Source organism: Anabrus simplex, chromosome 1, assembly GCF_040414725.1.
Source record: "Anabrus simplex isolate iqAnaSimp1 chromosome 1, ASM4041472v1, whole genome shotgun sequence".
Lineage (NCBI taxonomy): Eukaryota > Metazoa > Arthropoda > Insecta > Orthoptera > Tettigoniidae > Anabrus > Anabrus simplex.
This window is the reverse complement of record NC_090265.1, coordinates 902,850,272-902,876,852: the sequence shown is the minus strand read 5'-3', so window position 1 is coordinate 902,876,852 and position 26,581 is coordinate 902,850,272. Positions and strand designations below refer to the sequence as shown.

The 26,581-nt window shown below is 37.2% G+C and overlaps 1 protein-coding gene across 1 annotated transcript in view; it reads left to right on the top strand.

Moving 5' to 3' along the window:
* Positions 1-26,581, top strand: part of RhoGAP100F (Rho GTPase activating protein at 100F) — a 660,953-nt gene that overhangs the window by 614,049 nt on the left and 20,323 nt on the right. Inside the window, exon 14 of the mRNA XM_067148290.2 lies at positions 8,663-8,823. Within this exon, the coding sequence (XP_067004391.1) occupies positions 8,663-8,823 (161 nt within the window). The remainder of the gene's footprint in view (positions 1-8,662; positions 8,824-26,581) is intronic.

Here is a 26,581-nt window from a genome sequence, read left to right as displayed (position 1 = left end):
AATCACATAAATGGGATTGTAAATAAAGGGTACAGATCTCTGCACATGGTTATGAGGGTGTTTAGGGGTTGTAGTAAGGATGTAAAGGAGAGGGCATATAAGTCTCTGGTAATACACCAACTAGAGTATGGTTCCAGTGTATGGGACCCTCACCAGGATTACTTGATTCAAGAACTAGAAAAAATCCAAAGAAAAGCAGCTCGATTTGTTCTGGGTGATTTCCGACAAAAGAGTAGCGTTACAAAAATGTTGCAAAGTTTGGGTTGGGAAGAACTGAGAGAAAGAAGAAGAGCTGCTCGACTAAGTGGTATGTAATACAGATGTTGGTTCCCATAGGGAATCTGTAATATTTGTTCCGAATGAGTAAATTTATAATACCAATATAAATGGTCCATTATTGGACATTATATATTTTCCAGCTAACTCATTCCTGGTTGCCAGCGTTTCGCCCTCGTGTGCTAGGCTGGGCTCATCAGTTGGTACCTAGCACACCTACCAAGAAGCATGGCTAGTGCATACCGTGGAGGCCACTGCGTAGGCCAATTGTAGCCACCGGCAGTGCCAATGCACTATGAGACACTCTGTCTCACTACTAAAAATTGATGCCTGCTTGGCCATCAGATAATACAGATGTTGGTTCCTATAGGGAATCTGTAATATTTGTTCCGAATGAGTAAATTTATAATACCAATATAAATGGTCCATTATTGGACATTATAAATTTTCCAGCTAACTCATTCCAGGTTGCCAGCGTTTCACCCTCGTGTGATAGGCTGGGCTCATTAGTTGGTACCTAGCACACCTACTAGTGATGGGACATTCGATTCATTTTACTGAATCGATTCATTTGATTCCGTTCACGTTACTGAATTGATACAGTGATCCGATTCACGGCTCATTGGTCACCGCTCCTACTGCATCTGTGTAGTATGTGCTGGTAAGACAGCAGCAACAGCATTTAGTGCTCGCAGCTGCCATCTGGTCTTCATACTATGAACTCCTTTCTTAGAAAAAATGCTAGTTACTCTAATACATCGAAGGTTTCCGGTGACGCAGGGTGGGAAAGGTTAGGATTAGGAAGGTAGCAGCCATGACCTGAATTAAGGTACAGTCCCAGCATTTCCTGGTGTGAAAATGGGGAAACTACGGAAAAACCATCTTAACGGCTGCCGACGGTGGGATTCGAACCCACCATCCCCCGAATGCAAGCGCATAGCCACGCGATATTAACCGCACGACAACTCGCTCAGTCATTTTTAAAAAAAGTATTTTTCTATCAGCTGAGGATTTTTTTTAATAGTCATATTTTTTATAGGCTACCCGAGATGTACAGTAGCCCGCTGGTTTTCTGATTCAACATACTGTTATTGCGTCTGTCCACATATGATTGAAGTCTTGTGCAACGATGTGACATATGAACTGAGAGAATACTGAGCCGTTCTTCCCAATATAAAACAGGTACTTTTGAGTGGTCATGAGCATGACTCATAGTCATAGGGCAGGCTAGAGTCGAGTTTAATTGTCAAATGTCAACTAAGTTATAATACTAAGATTCATTAAACTAATAAATAGTATAATCTAATAGCCTACCTACTTACTAGCTACTTCAGAATTATGTTGTGACTACCTTTTTAACACTGCAAATAAATCCATCTATTATTTAAACCTCCCTGTAAGAACAGGACAGTGAATGAAAATGGGTATTATTTTCAAATGAGCTGAGCTCGAGAGTCCATTATAGCATACGATTCTTTCAGTGTAGCATGGCTCACTGTATGTCTCGCTGCAGTGAGCCGATAAGGAGCCGTGTGTATCTTGTGTCTCACTGAGCCGCGCTCGTTCACGATTCTTTCGATGTGCCATGGCTCACTGTATGTCTCGCTGCAGCGGAAGCTCGGCTCTCCGTGTGTCCAGTGAGCCGATAAGGAGCCGTGTGTATCATGTGTCTCACTGAGCCGCGCTCGTTCACGATTCTTTCGATGTGCCATGATTCACTGATTCACTGTCTCACTGCAGCGGAAGCTCGGCTCCCCGGCAACGTCCAGTGAGTGCGCCACTCAGCACTGTCCGCTGGGAGTAAGCTGAATCATGTGCCGTGAGCTCGCCGTTCCTGTGAATCGATTCACTCCGGACACTTGAATGAATCGATACACTGCTTCAAATCATACATTCAGTAGCCAACACTAACACCTACCAAGACGCATGGCTACTGCATACCGTGGAGGCCACTGCGTAGGCCAAGTGCATTGGCACTGCCGGTGGCTACAATTGGCCTACGCAGTGGCCTCCACGCTATGCACTAGCCATGCGTCTTGGTAGATGTGCTAGGTACCAACTGATGAGCCCAGCCTAGCACACGAGGGCGAAACGCTGGCAACCAGGAATGAGTTAGCTGGAAAATTTATAATGTCCAATAATGGACCATTTATATTGGTATTATAAATTTACTCATTCGGAACAAATATTACAGATTCCCTATGGGAACCAACATCTGTATTATCTGATGGCCAAGCAGGCATCAATTTTTAGTAGTGAGACAGAGTGTCTCATAGTGCATTGGCACTGCCGGTGGCTACAATTGGCCTACGCAGTGGCCTCCACGGTATGCACTAGCCATGCGTCTTGGTAGGTGTGCTAGGTACCAACTGATGAGCCCAGCCTAGCACACGAGGGCAAAACGCTGGCAACCAGGAATGAGTTAGCTGGAAAATTTATAATGTCCAATAATGGACCATTTATATTGGTATTATAAGTGGTATGTTCCGAGCTGTCAGCGGAGAGATGGCATGGAATGGCATTAGTAGATGAATATGAGTGGCATTTATAAAAGTAGGAAAGATCACAATATGAAGATAAAGTTGGAAATCAAGAGGACAAACTGGGGCAAATATTCATTTATAGGAAGGGGAGTTAGAGATTGGAATAACTTACCAAGGGAGACGTTCAATGGATTTCCAATTTCTTTGAAATCATTTAGGAGAAGGCTGGGAAAACAACAGATAGGGAATCTGCCACCTGGGTGACTGCCCTAAATGCAGATCAGCATCAGTATTCAAGTATATTTTCCATAAACAGTAAGTCATATCACAAAACAGATAGTACAATTGTTGCTGAATTTGGAGATCAACCCTTTTCATCCTACAACTTTTTGTCATATTGTGATCCCTTATATGTCAGATAGAGCTGCATTTCTCAATTGTTGGTTAAGTTTATCATTGTTGTACATATATCTTATAGTATGCTAGGAGGCCTGCCATCATAATCAAAACTCCCAATCTCGATCGTGACTGGATTCAATCAATCAATCAATACTGATCTGCATTTAGGACAGTCACCCAAGTGGCTGTTTTCCTAGCCTTTTCTTAAATGATTTCAAAGAAATCGGATATTTATTGAACTCCCTTGGTAAGTTGTTCCAATTCCTAACTCTACTTCCTCTAAACGAACATTTGTCCCAATTTGTCCTCTTGAATTTCAACTTTATCTTCATATTGTGATCTCTCCTACTTTTAAAGACACCACTCAAACTTATTCATCTACTAATGTCATTCTACGTCATCTCTCCACTGACAGCTCGGAACATACCACTTAAAGTAAACTCTTTCAAGATTAAAAATATTGTGTCCACCTATTCAATACAAATATATATTTTTAGTGGTTAAATTCTACATGAATTAAACACACCAGTTAGGGACATGTTTTGCCCTAGTTATGGGCATCATCAGCCTATATTAAACTTAAGGTCAAGGATTAAACTATAACATTGAAACTTATAGTAAACTAAATCTAAATACAATTGTCTTATGCTATTTACATAGTTTACAATAGTTTACAATATGTACAATATGTGCATTAACTTTGCCAGAATTTATGAACAATGCATTAACTTACTTTATCATGACTAGACTTCCAATTGTGGATTGGATTGATCAAGGTGTGAATTGGAGTTTCTCAAATTGTATTGACTAAAATTTATCACTGCGTGAGCTGGGGTTTCTTCAACTGTTCGTAAGAACTTTTACAAAACCGGAATCTTGGTTAAAATTGTTAATATTCAATTTATAGTCCACATGTAGTTGGAATGAATTCCTTTCCAACGGAGACAACATTTGGGCCAAAAATAAATGAACCTTATAAAATTGTAAATTTAGGAGGGCTTTCTTTTTGTACGTTGCTTTAATTTCATTTCCTGACTAGACTTCCAATTATGGATTGGATTGATCACAACATGAATTAGTGTTTCTCAAATTGTATTGACCAGAATTTATCACTGCGTGAGTTGGGGTTTCTTCAGCTGATATGGTCGCCTGAGTTGTAAAAAATTTAACAATACCGGAACCTTGGTTAAAGTCATTCATGTTAGGGTTTGAAACAGTTTGAATATTCCTTTAGAAAGAAGCATGGTTATGTTTTAAGATTAAAGCATGTAAGTAGGATACATATTGTTGATTTTATTCATTGCTTATCCGATAAAAATATTTGGAAAATTCTGTCATTCTTGTTGATAAACTTCCCATTGGTGCATATTCAATCTGGGAGGAATATGAGTTGTCTGTAACTGGATAAGAGGAAAAACGGGGAATTAGAATGATGAATGTGGAACCCAATATGGTAATAAATGTAGAGCGAGTGTTTATCATATGAACTTACTTGTCTTGTCGACGTTAGCTGGGACCAATTGTTCCGGTTGTGTCTGAACAGCTAAGCTTGCTGCTCCTAGTGTAGTATTGATGCTGTAGCGGAGGGGTGAAGTATGGTGGGGAAGGGGGCGTGAGTTTCAAACTGTGCGTCTGTATTGTTGCTTGAGAGGTGTTACTTGAATTGGATTGGGCGGGTCTGGCATTAGGTGTGGCTATTGGAGCGCATGCGTTCTGTGATTTAAACATACTGGGAACTTTATTCTGATTTATGGCCTGGATTAACCTCGGAGTTGTTTCATATAACGGATTTTTGTTATCGATGACATCGTTAAGATTATTATTATTGTTATAAGTTTGATCCAAATAAATGTACAAGTTTTCCGTTTCATTCAATAATTTCCCTTTGCTCAGGCTTTTAATGACCGTCAAATCATTTTCTATTGAGGTGAACTTATGGCCGGTTTCAGTCATATGCTGGCTCATGGCCGAATACTTATTATGCTTGGAAGCATTGTAATGTTCCAGATACCTCGTGTAAAAGCTCCTCCCGGTTTGTCCAAAATATGTGAACTCACATTGGGCACATTTTAACCTATAAACACCTGACCTTGAGTAAATGTTGTTGTTAATATTGACTCTACTGTGGTTGAGGAATATGTTCCGATTTATTATTTATTGTCTTGAAGACTATGTTGACGCCGTGTTTTTTTAAAATATTAGTGATATGATGGATAGCCTGGCTATTATACATAAGATTGGTGTAGCTGTTTGTCTTGGATTTCTCTGGGACTAGGTTGGACGACAACCTAATTTTGATCTTATTAATTAACCGATTGATAACATTTACTTTAAAGCCATTGTACCGAGCTAACTGTCTTATGTAATTTAGTTCTGTTTCCAAACTTTTTGGCGAAAGAGGAATTTTTAGTGCCCTATATATTAGACTATGATAGGCAGCTAGTTTTTGGGTCTTAGGATGCAAGGACGAATCTTTAATAGTTATGGGTGAATGAGTAGGTTTCCTAAAAATTTGAAATTCAAAAGTGTTATTTAAGCGTGCAATTGTTAAATCTAAAAAATTTAAAGAATTGTTGACCTCATCTTCTTTGGTAAATTTGACGTTAGGATCTATTTCGTTCAGTGAGACTAATATATCGTGACTGTTAGTAATGTCCTTATTGATGATTACGAAAGTATCGTCAACAAATCTTAGCCACAAACTAATGCCCTTTATTTGTGAAATTTTTGTATGTTCTATATAGTCCATGTAAATATCCTCTAGAATGCCAGAAAGTGGGTCGCCCATAGCTAGGCCTTTCTGCTGATAGTATTTGCCATTAAAGGAGAAGTAATTATTGTTTAGAACGAAACTCAATATCTTCATGAATTCTTCATTTTCCATTTTACTGAGGCCGCTGTGTTTATTGATGTTGTCATGGATAATTTTAATGGTTTCTTTAGTAGGAATGCTTAGAAACATGTTTGTGACATCAAAAGAACATAAAATATGGTTGGGTTGCAGTTCAAATTTCTTCAATACTTCGCAGAAATTCATTGAATTTTTGAAGGGAGATTTATTGTTGAAAATACAATGTTTTCTTAAAAACCTATGAATGTATTTCGATACTTTGTAGGTAGGACTATTCCTGCAATTTATAATGGGATGCATTGGGGTGTCCTTCTTATGTATCTTAGGTAAAGCTCTGGCGGTAGGGATACTGAGGTTCATGTTGAAAAGTGTTTGTTGCTCTTGTTTGTTGAAAAGAAAATTGGAACTTTTTACTAAAGTTTTTAAATTTTGCTGAATTCTTACAGTGGGATCTTTGTTAACTATCAAATAACTTGTATTATTAAGAAATTCTTCTGTTTTTTGAGTGATAAATTCTAGTCAATACAATTTGAGAAACCCCAATTCACACCTTGATCAATCCAATCCACTGCACTGCACTGCATTCATTGTTCATAAATTCTGGCAAAGTTAATGCACATATTGTACATATTGTAAACTATGTAAATGGCATAAGACAATTGTATTTAGATTAAGTTAGTTTACTATAAGTTCCATTGTTATAGTTTAATCCTTGACCTTAAGTTTAATATAGGCTGAAGATGCCCATAACTAGGGCGAAACATGTCCCTAACTGGTGTGTTTAATTCATGTAGAATTTAACCACTAAAAATATACATTTGTATTGAATAGGTGGACACAATATTTTTAATCTTGAAAGAATTTACTTATTGTATCTTCAATACGGAACAAAATGAGATTAGTTACTTGTAACATACCACTTAGATGAGCAGCTCGTCTTCTTTCTCCCAAGTCTTCACAGCCCAAACTTTGCAACATTTTTGTAACCCTACTCTTTTGTCAGAAATTACCCAGAACAAATCGAGCTGCTTTTCTTTGGATTTTTTCCAGTTCTTGAATCAAGTAATCCTTGTGAGGGTTCCATACACTGGAACCATACTCTGGGTTCTGGCATTAGGAAAGGAGCCTTATCATTATAATGAAAATTTCCCAACTTCATTGTGAATGGCAGTAGGCAAGTGAGCCTGCACTATAGCAGAAACTCCCAAACTTGATTGTGAATGGCAGTAGGTAACGTAGCCTGCCATTATCATCAAAACTCCCAAACATGTACCTTACATCGGGAACAACTTATGGGGACCTCCCCATGGTGTTCCTTGCATAACGTTAAGAGAGATGCAATTTTATAAAACTTACTCATTACATGTACAGTAATTTACGTAGAAATCCATATACAATGTAGAATATCATAGCGAAGCATGGGTACATGCTAGTTTAAAATAAATCTCAGGTTTTTAGCATTTTTAACACTATGCCCACACGAGATACGGGCGCACTGCTTTCCTGGTTGTGGATGACGCCCGTGTCCAGTACGGGCGTGATTTTTACGTGTGTTTAAAGGCAACTTCACATATCCCGTATGGTTCCCGTCCCTTGCTTTGAGGTAGTAGTTTATATAGTGCCTACTAGAATACAACAGTTAACAGGAAGTTCAAACCTAAATGATAAAAAGGGTAGTTTCTCCTTGCCGTGACCTCTACCGGAGCACCTGATGTGCCCGATGCAGTGTGCGCCAAATCTATCATGCTCTCAGCCATGTTACTGTATGAACATGTCCTCATGCCAGCTCTGTGATAGTGATATCTTAAATATTTTATTGGGAGAAGTGGGTTCAGAAATAGATGACAATGATGAATACTCTGCTTATGAACCAAATAACGTATCAAGTGATAGTTTAGGCAAGATTTTTATTTGTTACACCACTTTTGAGTGCAAGTTTCTTTAGCTGCATTATTTAACTCCAAATACAAATTATAGAAATACTTCACCTCTCCGGAAATTTGGTCTTATATTTTCATTTAGACAAAGAGACACAGGCTGATGATTCACCTGTATCGCGAAAAGAAAATAGATGGTGGTTCAAGGAATGCAAGGTTGGACTGTGCATAGCCCAAGGCTACTATACTAAAACAAACTGTTCTTAAATAGGTAAACTGTGTATTTTAAAAGTAATTGTGTTTATTTGTGGCTAAAGTAGCCAGATTAAATTATTCATTTTTATTGTTTGAGCATGCTTATTGGTAAAATCTGAATGCAAAAGTTTTTTCTTGTACATTTTTTATGATTTTCATAACACTAATATAATTCAAATACTTTAGATATGTACTTTCTGATGAATATCTTCATTTTGGATGGTTGAAACCTTCATATGATACCAAAATCAGGTACGTACTATGTTTTGCTGTTGTGTAATAATATAATAAATTTTAAGAAAAAGAATCTAGTTCACTGCCAGGGTCCATGTTAAAATATGGTAGCACTGAAAGGGTTAAGGAATTAAAGTGTTGTATTTTCTGTGCCAGTGAGTGTATTTTCTCTTTTTTCAAATGAGGAAATATTAAAGACAACTGAAATCAAATCCTTACACCTTATTTTAAATTCTTGTATATGCTTACTACATATTGTTAACGTACACAATTTTTTTTTTTTTCAGGGGTTCTTAAAGACTACCTGCGAGAATTGCCTGAGCCATTGTTTACAAAGTGTCTCTACCAGATGATGGTAGATGCATTGAGTGTATGCTTACCAGATGATCCAGAAGGTAATGCAAAGCTCATGTTCTCCATTCTGGACTGCCTACCTCGTGTTAACAGGGTGAGTGGAACATGATTACATTTTTCCTCTAAATTTCTTCTTCTAAAACATAATCCATTTACATCAGAGACTTCTTTTCAGTACCTTTTGAAAAATAGCTTGTGATTTTGGATACTCCAACATACTGTCAGTATTATAAAGTTGTTCTTTCTTTCTATATAAAATGCTTTTCAATATTAAACAAGTCAAACAATAGTAGATCCTTTCAATTCAAAATTATCACTCATCGTAAATGAAGTTTATATTTGTACATTGCAGGAGTAATCTTTATGAATATTATTACTAAAAATAAATGGAATACTTCCATATTAGTTTTGCATCTAACCAGTGTTGCCATATTTCAAGTATGTGACACTTTCTGATCAAAAGTACCTGGGTATTCCTCTGCAATAGTCATTGTCATCTGTTACTCATTTCCGAGTGTACAATTTCTCCTGCTCACAATCCATTAGTACTCAATGCTGTTTGTGCTTGTACTGATGACTGAACAAACCAATTCTAGTATGAAATATGCATCCACACAGATTGCACTCAACAAATGGAATAGGACGAAGCTGCATATGATGGAGTTTCCTGTACGTATCTATCATTTAGTCTTTTCATGCCTGCGATGCTCCTGCTCAGACAGTTCAACAGCAGCAGAGATCTCATTTCATGTGTACTGCAGGATTTGGCTCTGAAATCATAGTGTGTGGAGTAGTAAGCTGGGATCCACCATAAACAAATTCACACCAGTAGCACTTTTCTATACTTTCTGCAATAGTAAACTGATGCTTAATGTCACTATAACCACATTTAAAGTTATAAAAGGAGGCATACGGGTGTGAGATGTTCATTTATAAAAAGTGCCAGCAGAGCAGCTATTACAAGGAAGCTTAATGACTTTGAACTAGTTGTTGATTATTAAATCAGTTAAAAATCTGTCAGGGATATTTCTGATCTCAAGTTACTCAAATCAACTGTTCATGACATGATTGTGTAGTACAAGTGTAAAGCCCAACCACAGAAAAAAAACACAGTTGAGCAGGCTGTGTTTAATGATTGACAGAGACTGTCTAATGTTGAAGTAGGTGATTTATAAAATAATTACACATGAGTTCCACAGTGTTACAAACTATCTAGTCAGCATCATGATTGTGCATGTAGTGTTAAGAGGAATGGAGTTCCATAATTAAGCAGCTGCCAGTAAACTAATAATTTCTCCTGTGAATACAAAATACGAAAACAGCAACAACAAAAAACTGTGTTGTTTTGGTGGAGGATAGTATTGTGTGTGGTGTATGAGTTGCAGGTGGCAGCATAAATACCTAGTACCCAAGTCAAAGGAATTAACCATTTAAGTCTGGAAATATGTAGTTTGAAGTTAGACAGTCTGATGGGAAAGAAATTTGTGATTTTATTCTGACTATAAGGGTTGGACAATGCCAGAACTGCACATTCCTGGCTTAGAGAGAAATACAGTATAGTACAGATCTATAGGCAATATTGAAAGACTCAAATTGTTATGTCAGTCTGTCTCTGTTCTAATTAGAGAAAGAACAATAACTTTGTGTGGCTATTGCTAGTATGGTGCAAATCTTCTGATGAGAAGTGAGCATCATCTACCATGTATGGAAAACTGTGTGTTGTTTTGGTGGTGGTTAGTGTTGTGTGCAGTGTATGAGTTGCATAGAGCAGCGTAAATACCTAGTACCCAAGCCAAAGGAATTAACCATTTAAGATAAAAATTCCTCAAACCTGGCAGGAATCAAACCCAGGGCCCCAAGTCTAGAAGGTCATGGAAAGAGACATGGAAATATTTGAGAAAATAATAGATTATACTCATAAAAACAATAATAATGATGTGGTTATAATTGGGGGGAGATCTAAACTTGCCTGAGGTTGAAGAGAATGGAGCTGCAAGTGAAGCCCATGAACAGAAACTGGCAAATAAGTTAATTTGGGAGGGAGGATTTACACAAGTAGTACAAGAACCGACTCGTCTCAATAACTTACTAGATGTATTCTTGGTTAAACCATGGGAAATTGTTGATAAAACTGAGGTAATTGAAGGAATAGGTGACCATAAGGCTGTAATAATGGAAGGACTGGTACCAAAAAGGCTTAATAAGAGGGTCACACAAGACAAGAAATTGTACAGAAAAACTAAAGTTGATGAATTTGGGACTTACCTTAAATCACAATTCAGTTGTTGGATAAGTGAAGGGAGTAATGTGGATACACTTTGGGCTAAATTCAAAGGAATCGTTTGGGAAGGAGAGAAGAGATTTGTACCTGTTAAGAAGGGTAAAATGACCTCAGACCCTGTTTATTATACAAGGGAAATAAGAAAATTAAAAAGAAAATGTAGAATAGTAAACAGGAAAATCAAAGAACGTAGGGAGAGTAGAGAAAGTAGAAAACAGCTAATGAGGGAACTGAATAGAGTGAAAAAGGAAGCAAAAGAGAATTATATGAATGGCATACTTCAAGAACATAATGACCTCAAAAGGAAATGGAAAAAGCTGTATTCATATGCCAGGAATCAAAAAGGAAAAGGAATACAAATTCCTACAATGGTGGGAGAAGGGGGGTGAACAATATTTAACAGATACTGAGAAAGCAAATCTCTTTAGTAGGGAATTCAGATATTCAGTAGATGATTGTCAGGAGTTGGAAACTGAAACAGAAGATACAGAGGGAGAGACACAGAGGGAAACAAGAAGCTTCTCATTCACAAATGAAGATATTTTCAGAGAAATCCAACTGCTTCAGCAAGGAAAAGCAGCAGGAAGTGATCAAATTACTGTTTGTCCAAATGTTTGTCCAACCCTTGTCCCGTTTCCCTACGGGGTCGGGTATGAGGTGAGATGAATTTGTCGTGGCGGTTTTTTTTAATGACCGGATGCCCTTCCTGACGTCAACCTCATCAGAGGAGTTAATGAGAGATGAAATGAATGACGTGATATATGATAGTAGGGAGAGGGTGAAACCCGGTGCCGGCACATAGCCTACTCCTGTCGAATAGCACCAAGGGGTCTGCTCAAGGCTTAACGTCCCCATCCGACGGACGAATCACCATCAACAGCGTCATATGCCCTCACTCCATATGAGCACTGCGGAGAGGTTTGGAATTTAATCCAGGCTTTTGGCACGCAATCTAGTGATTAGAAATTGTATACCACCACCTCCCCTACCCTGCCGGCCAACATTCTGATGGTGAAAATTTTTTCGACCAACGGGACTCGAACCGGCTAACCTCGGTGTTAGACCGTTTTTAGACTTCAGCGCCTTAACGATCACGGCCACCAGGCGGGCTAAGTGATCAAATTACTGGGGAGGTGATAAAGACAAATCACTTATTTAAAATTTCTCTTTGACTATGTCATAAATAATAGTGTAATACCAAAGGAATGGAAGGAATCTATAATAATACCAATTTATAAAGGAAAGGGTGATAAAAGGAAACCAGAGAACTACAGACCAATCAGCCTGACCAGTATAGTTTGTAAAATACTGGAGAGTTTAGTATCAAAGTACATCAGAGGGATATGTGATGATAAAAATTGGTTCATGAGGAGCCAGTATGGATTTAGAAAGAAATTTTCTTGTGAGGCACAACTGGTGGGATTTCAGCAGGACATATCAGATCAATTGGATTCAGGAGGCCAGTTAGATTGCATAGCCATAGATCTTTCCAAAGCCTTTGATAGAGTGGATCATGGAATATTATTAAAGAAATTGGGGGGAATAGGATTGGACGTAAGGGTTACATGTTGGGTAAAAACATTTCTAAATTCAAGGGTTCAGAAAGTCAAAGTAGGAATTAACGTATCGCAGGAAGAGAAAGTTTGGAAGGGAATTGCACAGGGTAGTATAATCGGTCCGTTACTTTTCTTAATATACGTAAATGATTTAGGGAACAATATAACATCAAAAATAAGATTGTATGCAGACGACATAATTGTTTATAAGGAAATAAATACCATTGAGGATTGTTCAGAATTACAAAGGGACCTTGAGAGTATCCAACAATGGGTTGAAGAGAATAACATGAAGGTTAATGGAGGCAAATCAACTGTTACAACATTTACAAACAGGAGTTTTAAAACTGAATTTGAATATACTTTGGATGGGGTAGTTATTCCAAAAGATGGCAAGTGCAAATACTTAGGTGTAAGATTTGAAAGTAATTTGTACTGGAAGGGTCATGTGGATGACATTGTTGGGAAAGCATACAGATCGTTACATGTCATAATGAGGCTACTTAAAGGATGCAACAAAGAATTAAAAGAAAAAAGTTACTTAAGTATGGTTCGTCCATTATTGGAATATGCAAACAGTGTTTGAGATCCTCACCAAGAATACCTAATAAAAGAAATAGATAGTGTGGAGAGGAAAGCAGCAAGATTTGTAACAGGGGATTTCAGGAGAAAGAGTAGTGTATCAGAAATGTTAAAGGAACTAGGGTGGGAAACTTTAAGTAAGAGAAGGGAGAAAACTAGACTTATAGGATTATATAGAGCCTATACAGGAGAAGAAGCATGGGGAGATATCCGTGAGAGGCTTCAGTTAGAAAATAATTATATCGGCAGGACTGACCACAAATATAAAATTAGAAGGAATTTTAGCCGAAGCGATTGGGGTAAATTTTCATTCATTGGGAAGGGTGTGAAGGAATGGAACAGTTTACCAGGGGTAGTGTTTGATCCTTTTTCAAAATCTGTACAGATATTCAAAAAGAGAATAAACAGCAACAGAGAAAATAAATGAAATGTTAGAGGGCATTCGACCAGTGCAGGTTAATGTAAATAAAAAATGTGTGTGAATAAATTCCATCCCCTGGTTTAAGGAGTTTGGACAGCCAAAGTAGGGGACTGCCTGTAGGGGTGAAGTACAGTGGGGACTTTGAGGGCCCTGGGACCGCTACGGTAGCTGTGAAGGCCCTTCAAGAACTCTGAAAAGTGGTGGTAAAAGGGGCTCTGGTTAAGACGCAGCAGGTCGTTATGCTAGTTAGGTTCCAGAATGGGTAAAGAAAAGAAAAAGTAAATAAATGCAATGTAAATTTTAATCTTATACCAGCTGTACGGTATAATTTGAAGTAATTCCACATACTGTATATCAGTTGACTATATTTGTAAGTAGTACAGGAGATATTATAAGTAGAATTTTGTAAACAATGTAAATTTATTAAGGATGAGCTGTGTGCTTAATAGAAAAATTGTTAGCGTAAATTATATAATATTGTATTATAGGAAAATTTTATTCTCTTGTTAATTTAATATTTAGTGCTTGACAATAATGTATTTTAGTGTACCATTTGCCACCGAGGTAGACGTCAACGGTCTCGATGGCGGATGAGGATATTTCCCAACGGCTGAGAGGGCGGAAGAACTGGCTCTACGGCTAACAACCGTAGTTCTAACCACGGACAGAGTAATCTGTCCCACCAAGCATTACCATGAGGTAACATTATGCATGATGGAAACACTTTCAAGGAAAACTACCCCAGGTGGTACCCAGCAATGGAAATCCACCGTCGCACCAGGCGGCGCAAACAAGCCTTCGGATTCTGGGGAGCTTGTACCAACATGCAAGATGGAGTCGGAGCCATCTGGTAGCCAGACTGATGACGTACTAACGACAAACACGACTAACCTAAAACAAAATCTAAGGACAAAGAAACATCACTATTTTGGAACTATCAACATACAGACTCTACTTAGGACGGGGAAATTAAAACGGACTTTGGATGAAATGGAAAATCAGAATATTCTAATACTAGCAGTGCAAGAGACGCGTTTTACTGATATTAATACGTTTGATTCAGAAAATTATAGAATCTTTAAGGGTAAACCTGGACGAAAAATTGGAAGAAATCTGCAGCAACTTGGCACAGCATTTTGTGTAAACAAAAGGGTTATTGACTCCGTAACGGACTTCTCTTCTCCTTCTGATAGACTCTCCACTCTAACACTGAAATGTGCAAACAAGAGATACACACTATTCAATGCACACGCCCCCATAAATGATGACAACAGAAACAATCCTGATAAGGTGAAAATATTCTGGGATCAATTGGAGAATGAATTGCTAAAGACGCCAAGCAATCATGTCAAAATTCTGATGGGTGACTTCAACGCGCAGGTTGGGAAAGAACGTCAGTTCCGAAAAATAGTAGGTGGTTATCCAGCTCACACCAGAACAAATACGAATGGGAAGAGACTTATTGACTTATGTGAGACATTCGATCTTAAATTAATGTCCACGTACTTCAAAAGACTGCCAAGGAAAAAGAAAACGTGGTGCGCTCCACGGAAAGACCTAGGTGAATATCAACTGGACCATGTTGCAATTTCAAGGAGAAACACTAAAGAAATTATGAATGTGGTAGTACGGAAAGGAGCCAATCTTGACTCTGATCACTTCTTGACCCGCATAAAATTCAAGCCGTTACCGCTAAACAAGAAGAGACTCTCTCCGAATGCGTCAATAAAAGTAAACCATGAAAAACTTCAAGAAAACAGAAACGACTTTCAAAGACGTATGCGGGAGAAGAAAATGGAGACTTGTGAGGATATTCGAGAGAATATGGCTAATATAGCTAAGGATGTTGCACCACTGCGACGAACTCGCAGACACCGATGGTGGACTACAGACTGTGATGTAGCAATTGATAGGAGAGCTGCAGCCTATAAAGCATGGTACGCAGATAAAACAGAAGATAAATTTGAGACATACAAGGAGGTACGCAAACAGACAGCAAAGATCCTCCGGCAAGCCAAAAGGAATCAAATATCTGAAGAAATTCGAAGTATTGACACAGAATTTAAGAAGAACAATACTAGAATCTTTTATAGGACCTTTAAAGAGCACATACATGGATATCAACCATCTACCATGGGATTTCGAAGGGAAGATGGAAAATTGGCAGTGAATAAGAATGAAAATTGTGAGATATTAGCTACATATTTTGAGAAATTGTTGAACTGTGAAAAACCTAAAAATAAATGGCCAAAAGAGGATCCAAAGCAACGGAATGAAAACTCAATACCCCCTGACGAAAAAGAACTCCGTGAAATAATTACAGACTTAAAGAACAACAAAGCTGCAGGGGAAGACTCTGTCACAGCAGAGATGCTGAAAAGTGGTGGAGAAATCGCAATAACAATTTTAAGGCGAGAAATGGAAAAAATATGGGAAATGGAGGTAATCCCTGAAGATTGGAAAAATGCTATCATTCATCCTCTACACAAAAAAGGTGATAGAGCAGATCCTAACAACTACCGCGGCATTTCCATCACATCTGTAACTTATAAGACACTCTCTAAAGCACTACAGAGGAGACTTGTGGAACAAGTGGATCATCAACTAGGCGAGTATCAAGCGGGATTTAGGAAGGGAAGATCGTGCGTTGATCAAATCTGGAGTCTGAAACGTGTACTAGAGAATCATCTCTCAAAGGATCTGGTAGTCGTTTTTGTAGACTTCAAAAAGGCGTATGATTCAGTCGACAGGGAAGTGCTATTCAATATATTAGTGGAATTTGGAATTGACGCCAAAACAACAGCAATTATTAAGCAGACTTTAACTGGGACACATTCGAAAGTTAAGTTCATGGGAGAGAACTCCAAGCAGTTCGAAATTAAAACAGGAGTCAGGCAGGGTGATAGATTGTCACCAATTCTTTTCAACTGTGTGTTGGAGAAGATTATCCGGGAGTGGGAAAAAGAACTGGACAGAAAAGGATTACTTAACCAAGTATACATTGGAGGGTCAAAAAGTGGTGTCATGATTAATTGCCTTGCCTTTGCTGATGACGTTGCGCTGCTATCTAGGAATACTGACACAGCAATAGAACAGCTGAATGTACTAAAACTACAAGCAGAAAAAGCAGGACTACAGATTTCTTTCGAAAAAGCTAAATATATAACAAACATCAAAACAGCCCCTCGGTACCTGAAGACAGAACACGGTAAAATAGAAAGAGTTGATAGCTTTAAGTATTTGGGTGAAATAGTGCAATTGAAAACAAATGAAAGAGAAGCAAACAACACCAGACGGGAGAAAATGGCTGCGGCTTTTCGTAGGACATATCCTATATACAAGAAGAAAACCATCTCCAGACGAGCTAAACTAAGGCACTACAATACAGTGATTAAAACGGAATGTCTGTATGCTAGTGAGTGCCTCCAAATGACAGGAAAAGCGGGACTGAGAGAAGCTGAGAAATTTGAAAGAAAGATCCTTCGCAAAATAATGGGTCCAAAGATTGTGGATGGACAGTATAGGCTGCGAGGAAGGGAAGAACTTTACCGAGACAATGAAAGGCTAACTGAGTGCATGAGAAAACGGAGACTTAAATTCTATGGGCATTTATTTAGAATGGATGAGAAGAGACTAACGAAAAGGATTTTCACAATACTAGACAGCAGACCTAAAGTGTCGGACAAATGGTTCAGGGAGGTGAGGAAGGATCTCAGACAGGTGTGACTAAATTCGGAAGACATCTCAAACCGAACAAAGTTTAGGTCAGTGATCGACAGATTTCAGGGATTCCATGACGAACCAAAACTTAACCGTGGGTGGACGGACGAAAGAAGACAGGCTGCCAGAGAGAGGATGCTGAAGTTCTGGGCTGTGAGGAAGGCTTCCAGAAACATGTAATTGTTATCTAACGTGGTCTCTAATGGCCGTAAACGAATATATATATATATTTAGTGCTTGACAATAATGTATTTTAGTGTACCATTTGCCACCGAGGTAGACACCTCATTTGCAAATACAGAGATTTTGATTTTGATTTGATTTGACTCCGACCATTCATGGCATAAAATAAATTTCATTATAAAGCCTGTATTGTCATTCGTAAACTTAATCAAAAGGTATAGTCAAATGTTCCACCTTTACAATACAAATAATTTTTTATTTATTTAATTAACATTTAAAAATTGGAACATGTTTCATCTATCTTGTAGACATCATCAACCAAATAATATTAAGATTAAGAACAATGGGCAAGGACAAAAACACATTAAAATGATTCGAAATTACCAAATACGTCAGTTAAAAATTCATGTTAGAAATTATGTTGGAATATTCTGGAGCACAATATTTGGTACTATTAAAATGAAATATAAAGATGTTGAACACATGAGATAGTTCAGTAAAAAAAATATGGTAATTGAGTCCTTCTGGTGTGATGTGTTAAAATATGATTCAGTTTTGCTGAATACTTCGATTAAAACTTGGAGAATGCTATGGAGCACAATGTTTAGTTCTAATAAATGAAGACAAAAGTATTAACCTATGTTAAACATATGTGATAGTTCCAATAAGATAACATCATCAAACCAACAAGAAGAACTCAATTTTAACAATTCTTGGTTATAAGGCAGACGGAATATCTGACTGTGATTTCATAGGTGGAGAAATTGTGTGCATTTGAGTGTCCGTCCCCACCTGCCCAAGAATGGTTAGCTCGAAGCATGTGTTGATGTTGATGGCTGACTGGAGGTATTTTAGTATTGTACAGGTGGAATACTTGACTATACCTTTCGATTAAGTTTCTGATCATTCAGCCATGGAATAAAACATTTGAGCGATTACTAAGTTGGTCATTAATTGTGGTCATTGTCTGCTGATAAGGGACACTAGAATGAACCAACCAACCACCCACCATTTGTATGATGCTCTTCAATAATTCGTACTTATATTTCATTGCAAACAAATTTCATTGTTAAGTCCATATTGTTGCTTGTATAAGCGTTATAATGCTTTTAGTGAAAAAGTTCCACCTTTACAATACAAAGGTTATTTTATGCGCATCAAAATAACATATACTTAATAAAATACAACATGTTTCGTCCACTTTGGGACATCATCAGCCATTAGTAAAAGACAAAATAACTGGAACAAGGATAATTTAAAACACTTTATTAATCCTTTGACCACCAGCCTCACATGCGGTGTCCATGTCCTAGACTGCCAAGTCCTAATGAGCACTTTTTACGTTGCAGTAAATTATTTGTAATAACATCTGTTCAATTTATGTAAATGGGATGGGCATTTTTTGTTTTGAAGGTACTGCTCCGGGCATTTTATTGATGTAAATTAATGCACCCTTATTTTATAAAGTTTTATTTTATGAAGTGATAATTCAAATAAATATTTTCTTTCTTTGAGAGAGAAAAGTATTTCATGGTCAAAAATGTTAAGAAAAAATATTTTTATTATCAAAAACTGCATTATTTTAGAGAGGTGGTGTTTTCTATGCCACACATAAAAAATAGAGCTTTATGTACAATATTACAGTTACAATATTTTTATATTATTACTTTAACGTGAAATTTTCTTATCTCACATTATATGCAAATGCTGCAGTTCCTGGTTCGTTTTAAGTAAAAAAAATGTTTACTAATGTCTATTTTACAGAAACTTAACATTCAAAAATTCACTTTTTGCCCTAAAATATGATATAAGGAGCTATTTACTAATATTTACACATGTTTATGACGTGTTCTAGCAAATGTGCTTAGGGAGGCACAAAGGGTGTACACCCTTCTTACACTGTTTACAAATGTATCTGGTCTTTTTCCATTTACCACCTCGACTAGTACTAATCTTTCTGCATATGGAACAGTTGCATTCTTTTATTTTGTTTACAAAAGAATAAGGGGTTCGTTGCCCACCTGCGGGAGCTGAATTGCCGCTTGGTCACTGTTGATATATCTTAATTTTTACTCATTACACTGATTTAGGTAAGCAAATTATACCACAGAAGCACCAGCTTCCTCACACACATCCTTTTATTATGAGCTGTTAACGACAACTGAGCATCACACACACCAAGCAGTTCAAACATTTAACGAACAAAACAAACAAAGATAATAAACCACTCGACACAATTTACCTGAGTTGCCAACACATAACCTTAAAGTTGTTTTTTTTATAACTAATACAAAATATATATACATGGCATCTTATTTTTATTTTTATGAGAAAATAACAACATTCCAACACTCCCCTCTTTTTCAAAAAAATAAAAAACTACACTTCGGTAAGTTATCCTCTCATTGCAAACCTATAAGCTTATACAAACTCTTAAGCTTGTTGCCTGATAAATTCTTTGTGAACAAGTCTGCAGCATTTCTCTCTGATGCTACATATACAAAAATCAATGAACCCCTTTTCTACTAGTTCTCTACATACATGGTACATGATGTCAATGTGTTTTGACCTTTCCTCCATTTTTACTCGATTTAATTGCTGCTGCATTGTCAGCAAAAACTTTACAAGGTATTTCCATAAACCTTTCCAGCCCTAGCTCTGATAGCAAATCTTTCATCCATGTTACTTCTCGAGATACCTCTGCCAGCCCATTGCCATGTATTCAGCATCCATGGTAGATCTGTTTCTGTTTCTTAGTATACCATGTTACTGCTCCCCCTGCCACTGTGGTTACATACCCACTCACTGATCTTCTTGACTTAGTATCTCCTCCCCAATCTGCATCATAGAACACTTGTACTGACTCCTCACAATTTTTGAAACACAACTTTAAATCTCTAGTACCGGTACAGTACCCACATAGATATCTCATGATATGCTTCACCTCTTTTCAATCTTTAATCTTTGGTTTTTGACAATTTTGGCTAACTTTACTTATTGCAAATGCAATGTCGGGTCTAGTATTATTTGACAAATATAGCAAATTTCCTACTGCATTGCGATAGAAGGTACAATCAAATTCCTGCTCATCATTTTCAGCTGCTGAATACTCGCTTGGTAAAATAGTCTTAGTTTACATTCACTGATGGAAAAATCAGCAAGTAATTTGTAAATGGACAAACTTTGACTCAACATAACCCCTTCTTTTGTCTATTCTATTTTTATTGACAGTAAGTTTGTTGCTTTCCCTAGTTCTTTAATCTCTAACTCATCTGCCAACCTTATTTTAACCAACTTAACTACCTCTTTGTTACCTATTACAATTATGTCGTCAACTTACAAGACAATTATACAACACTCCTTTACATACACACATGGTTCTTTGACACATTTCTTAAAATCTAGTCTTCTAACTATATCATCAACACAAGCATTCCAGTCTTTACTCGAATTCGGCAGTCCATAGATACTTTTCTCCAATTTACGTACAGTACATTATTTTGGACATCTTTTTCTACGAAGAATTCTGGTTTTTCCATGTATACAGTACAACTGATTTCACTATTTAAGTAAGCACTAGTTACATCTAGATGTTCTACTATCCAACCTTTGCGTACTGCAATACCTATTAATAGTCTCATTGTTTTCCTCTTTATTACAGGACTAAATATTTCATCATAACTAAGGTTCATCTGTCTCTTAAAACTTTCAGCAACCAACCTGGCCTTATATTTCTGAATTTTACCCTCACTGTCATATTTAAATGAAAACACCCACTTAGAACTAATTATCTTGACATTTTCTGGTCTTTTTACAATTTCCCAAACATCTTTCTTTCTCATCTCATTGATCTCCACTTTCATGGCTACCATCCATTTATCAGACTCTTGGCTTGACATAGCCTCCTCAACTGTTCTAGGTTCCACTACACTCACATGTCTAACTTCCATCACTGTCTTACAATCTGCACAAGTCTTACCTTTTCTCTGTCTTACTGACCTTCTCAGATTATTCCCTGGCTCTTGTATTGCTATAGATTCAACCTCTAGTTGTTCCTCCCTGGTCGTTGACTCAACAGCCAATGTTTCCTCTCTGTCCTCCCTTGTGTCTAACTCAGTCCCTAATTTTAACTCTGGATCTTCAGTGCACAGTATGTCAGTTCCAGGACTTTTCACCTTAAAGGGAAATATCTGTTCCTCAAATACCACACTTCTCCTCACTATTACTTTTTTCCTTTCAAGACACCATAATCTATATCCGGGGTACCTGCCTCGTACCCTATCATAATGCATGAATCTGCTCTGGGATCTAACTTCCTGCTGTCTGCTCTCACAACCCATGTCTGACATCCAAATACTTTCAATCTACCTATTTCTTCCTCATCTAACTTCCTATTAAACCACAGTTCATACGGTATCCGAAAATTTATTGCTGAGGATGGGCACCTATTTCTTAAACACACTTCAGTCATTACTGCTTCTTCCCAGAATTCTTTTGGTAACCCTATCTGGATCGATGGACATCTAACAGTATCAAACATCATTCTATTCTGCCTCTCTGCTAATCCATTTTGTTGTCGGTACAGGCCTCCTATGAGTAATACTACATTTTTGCAAATTGTGCTTGAAACCCGCTACATGTATACCCTATACCATTGTCAGATTGCACTACCTTAATTCCTACACCATGTAACTTTTCTGCCTTTACCTGGTACCTATTAAACACCTCCAACACTTCATCCTTGTTTTTCACACACACCCACATTAAATCTGGAGTATTCATCAATCATAGTTACAACATATTGAGATTTCCCAAGTGATGATGGACTAATTTTTCCAATTACATCACTGTGCACAACATCAAGTGGTTTTTCTCCCTTACGCTCACAAGACTTAGGTATTCCCTTGTTGCTTAGTTTCTCCTGAATGTATACAGAACAAGTATTAATATCATTACTCCTTTTCAATTCTAACATAGGCAATTTAAACAAAGCTTCAGAATCTACATGTCCATATCTCTCATGCCACAACCTAACCTGCCCAACACATTTAAATGCTACATTGTTATTACATTCTTGATTATTATTTGGTCACAGTCACTCACAGCTACAATAACATTTATTCCCTCTATCTGTACTACATATACATCATTCCTCCTGTCTGCAATAAACAATGTTTCATCACCATTCTTATCTACAACCACTGCTTTCTCTCCTGCAAATCCTACTTTGAAACCTTTGCTGGGTAACTTACCAACTGATATTAAATTTGCACCTAAGTTTGGTACATACAACACATCTGTAAATGTAATTGTCCATACTGTTGACATTTTTACTTTGACCTTACCTATACCTCTAATATCCAGCTTACTGTTACCTCCTATTTCTACATTCCCAGTTACATTTGTTGACCTGTCTATAAACATCTCCTCTGTTGGACACATATGATGGGATGCACCTGAATCAAACAGCCAATCTCTAATTTTATCAGTTCCTACAGGAACTACCATGCTCATTGCTTTATCCACTACATGTATAATTTCTGATCTTACCACTTTTCCACTCGCATTCACTGATTTACTCTCCTGTGATGATTCATCACTCTTCATTGTTGGACATACTTTAGAATAATTTCCTGACTTACAACAATTGAAGCACTTTTGGGTACTGCGACAATATTTAGATACATGTCCCTGTTTACGCAATTGTAGCAACTATACTGTTTTCCTCGTCCCACGTCTTCTTTCTTGATATATCGCTTCTGTTGAACAACCATGGTTTGAGCTTCATCATCCTCACATTTTCCAGTGTCGTAAGCCTTTCCTCCATTTTGCCGAAGTTTCCTTCTGCTTTCCTCAGTGAGTAATCTCGCCTTCACCTTCGAGATGGACAGTTTCGCCAAATCAGCTTCCAAGGAAGGTATACAACCTGCATATTCCTCTGTAAGATTTCCAATTATCATTCCTGCAACTTGTTGATCTGTGAACTCGTATCTGGCTTTCCTCATTCTCCTCAACAGTTGATTTATTTTTGCGAAGTATTCTTGAACACTCCTGTCCTTGGGCTTCACAAAATGAGTTAACTGTTTCAGGGTCATAGCACCATTCACTAGCCCTCTGTCATTGCACAACTCATCCAGTTTTTCCCATGCCTTTTTCGCTGATTCAATATCTTCAATGTCACTTTCAAAATTTTATCCGACATATTTGAAAATAACCGCTCATGTGATCACATTGTTTTGTGCTCGCCGTCTTGTTTCTATCTGAGACAGTTGACAACCTGGCGTATCCTCATACCCTATTACTGATTCCCATACATCTTTCAACAACAGCTCTTGTTTCACCTTCAATGCCTGCGAAAAATAGTTCTCCACTGTAAGCTTGGCTACATTCCTCTTCAGTACATTCAAACAGTTACCAAGCCACTCAGCAGCAAGTTCCTCAAGTAAACTTGTTGTATATAGTCTTATTCAATTCAATACTAGACCAAAAAATGTATTATACATTATTAAAACGAATAACTTGGAAAATATTTTATCCCGGAATGTCCGATCAATCGGATGTTGGCATTTTTAGGCTGAACCTCGAACGTCCGATCAATTGGACATTGGCGGTTAAAGGATTAGTAATGGGTAATTCATATTTTCTTTGATAATCCAGTTTTCCAATTATTTTTCCTTTTAGGCCTATTTTTACATCTGTTGGCAAAAAAAACTGCTATCCAGTCAGTGCACTTTTCAAGGAAAGTTCCTCCTACAACTTATTATGTAATGGGATCAATCTTCAACCATAAGAGAACTTAAAAATATTTTTTCTAAGATCAACACTCCATGAAGCTTATTCAATGGCAATATCATACAATTAATAACTTGTATAGTGTGAAATTAGTCTTCAAGCTTTCTAAATGCATGTTTTAGATGTGGATTCAGTATTCAATACACATTTTAAATTCATCCACATGATAAATTTTGATATTAGCCCTTGAATTTTAATTTAATCATCATTGACTGATTCGTTAGTCGAATCACCCATTATTCATCAAGTGTTTTAAATTATCCTTGTTCCAATTATTTTGACTTTTACTATTAGTTGATGATGTCCTAAAATGGATGAAACATGTCCTATTTTATTAAGTATGTGTTATTTTGAAATGAATAAATAACTTTTGTATTGTAAACGTGGAAATTTTTCACTAACAGCATTATAATGCTTATACAGTATTTCAGTGCAGTGGTTACGGTAAAAATTTTCTAATATTCAAACTTGATCCCATAACAGAAAAACAAACCACATTATAATTTTATTCTTGCAGGTTGGTGATAAAAATTCTTAGTTCCTGACCAGTCCAGTACTGTAAAGACAGAATTTTAAAATTGCTGGAAAAATTGATTAAGGTCATGGAAAAATAGGGAGATATCTTAGTGAATAATTATACTAGTGAAAACACATTGAAGAACACCTAGATATGAGTTTTACAACACAGACTGTTTTTGTGCAGAGGGCACTGTGATCATATGTGGAAGGGTGCCACTTGCCTGCACTAGCCTACACCCGTTAGATGAAGTGTCTTATTGTAGGTTGTCTGACAACAAGTGAAATTGTCTGTGTGATTCCACTGCGCGTTTATCACAGAGTGTGTCTGCAATGCGTAAAAACTGACAGGGAGCACTCATTGAACATTTAAGTGACTGAGCGTGGCCAAATAGTGGGACTCCGAAAGGGTGGCTGGATGTTCTCAGTGTAACGTTAATTCGAGACAACAACAACAACAACAACAACAACAGCAGCAGCAGCAGCAGCAGCAGCAACAACAACAGCAACAACAACAACAACAACAACAACAACAATGCAAAAAAATAATAATAAAAATAATAATATTGACATAAAATGTGAATAAAAAAATAGTAAAATGACACAGTGGTGGTGAATACACATCAGAGCATGGAAACATGACGAATAACTTTCAGTACGCAAAATTAAGTCATATACAAGGGAACATTTACAGGCCTAATAATGACAACTAAGAAGGATTGTGGAAGTTGCAGGAACCATATGAGGTCCATGGGAGTGTATGGCGTTATAGGGTAGAAAAGATTTACGATCATCACCTCGAAACTCATCATATTAACATAATTAAAATCAACATTAGAAGAAACAAGGTCATGACATAGCAACTGATCCTTAATTCACAAATGAAGGGTGCTTAAAAGACTAACAAAATACAATTCCATGACACGGAATCAAGACATATATAAGTGACTTAGAGAAAAACTTGATTTAACATAGTTTAAAAAGAAAGTAAGTGAAAGAACTGAAATTACGGCAAGGGGAATCTAGGGCAAACTCAGACATGTTAAAACAAAACTTTAAAAATTATATTAAGTGAGAAAATACCAAAATGCAAAAGGAGTTAAATTAAATGAAACGAAATTAGAAAACAGGAATGGCAACGGAAACGGCACTTACCAATAAGGAGGTAGGGTCCCCGGAGGAGACCCTCGAGCACAACTGCACTCAAGGACAGTCAGATGGAAAAGACGCCAAGCACACGCATTATTTTCTCAAAGCCGGCAGAAGACCAGAAATGGGCCGATCACAATTAACCAATAAGAAACAATTTCCACTAGATTCTCATTTGCCAATACAATTGCATGACCATATATGGTCATTTCCTGGCCTACTGATGCAAGAGGAATTACATCACCTGTTTCAACATCGGTAACCGCACGTGCGGTATAGGATGCTTCAAAATAAAGCACCTTACGAAATTTTACATCAGATTACAATTTTGACATACAGAATTACATCAAATTTACATACAAAAAAAAATCACTTCAAAACACTTTTGCATCTTGCAATGTTCATTTACTGTTCAAATATATCTTGTCTTTTCCCTAAAAAAAAATTATTACACACATATTTAAATTAATATTTCTTTCCGTTACATAAAATAATTCCAGCAGAGTCCAGAGTTCTTATTTCTTCCTTTCGCACAATACAAAATATTACAAACAAAAATGAAATCCTTCAGACACATTAAATAAAAAACTTAAAAATTATATTTCCCCTGGTTCCAGTTCTCCGTCTCACCACATATTACACTATAGAGGTG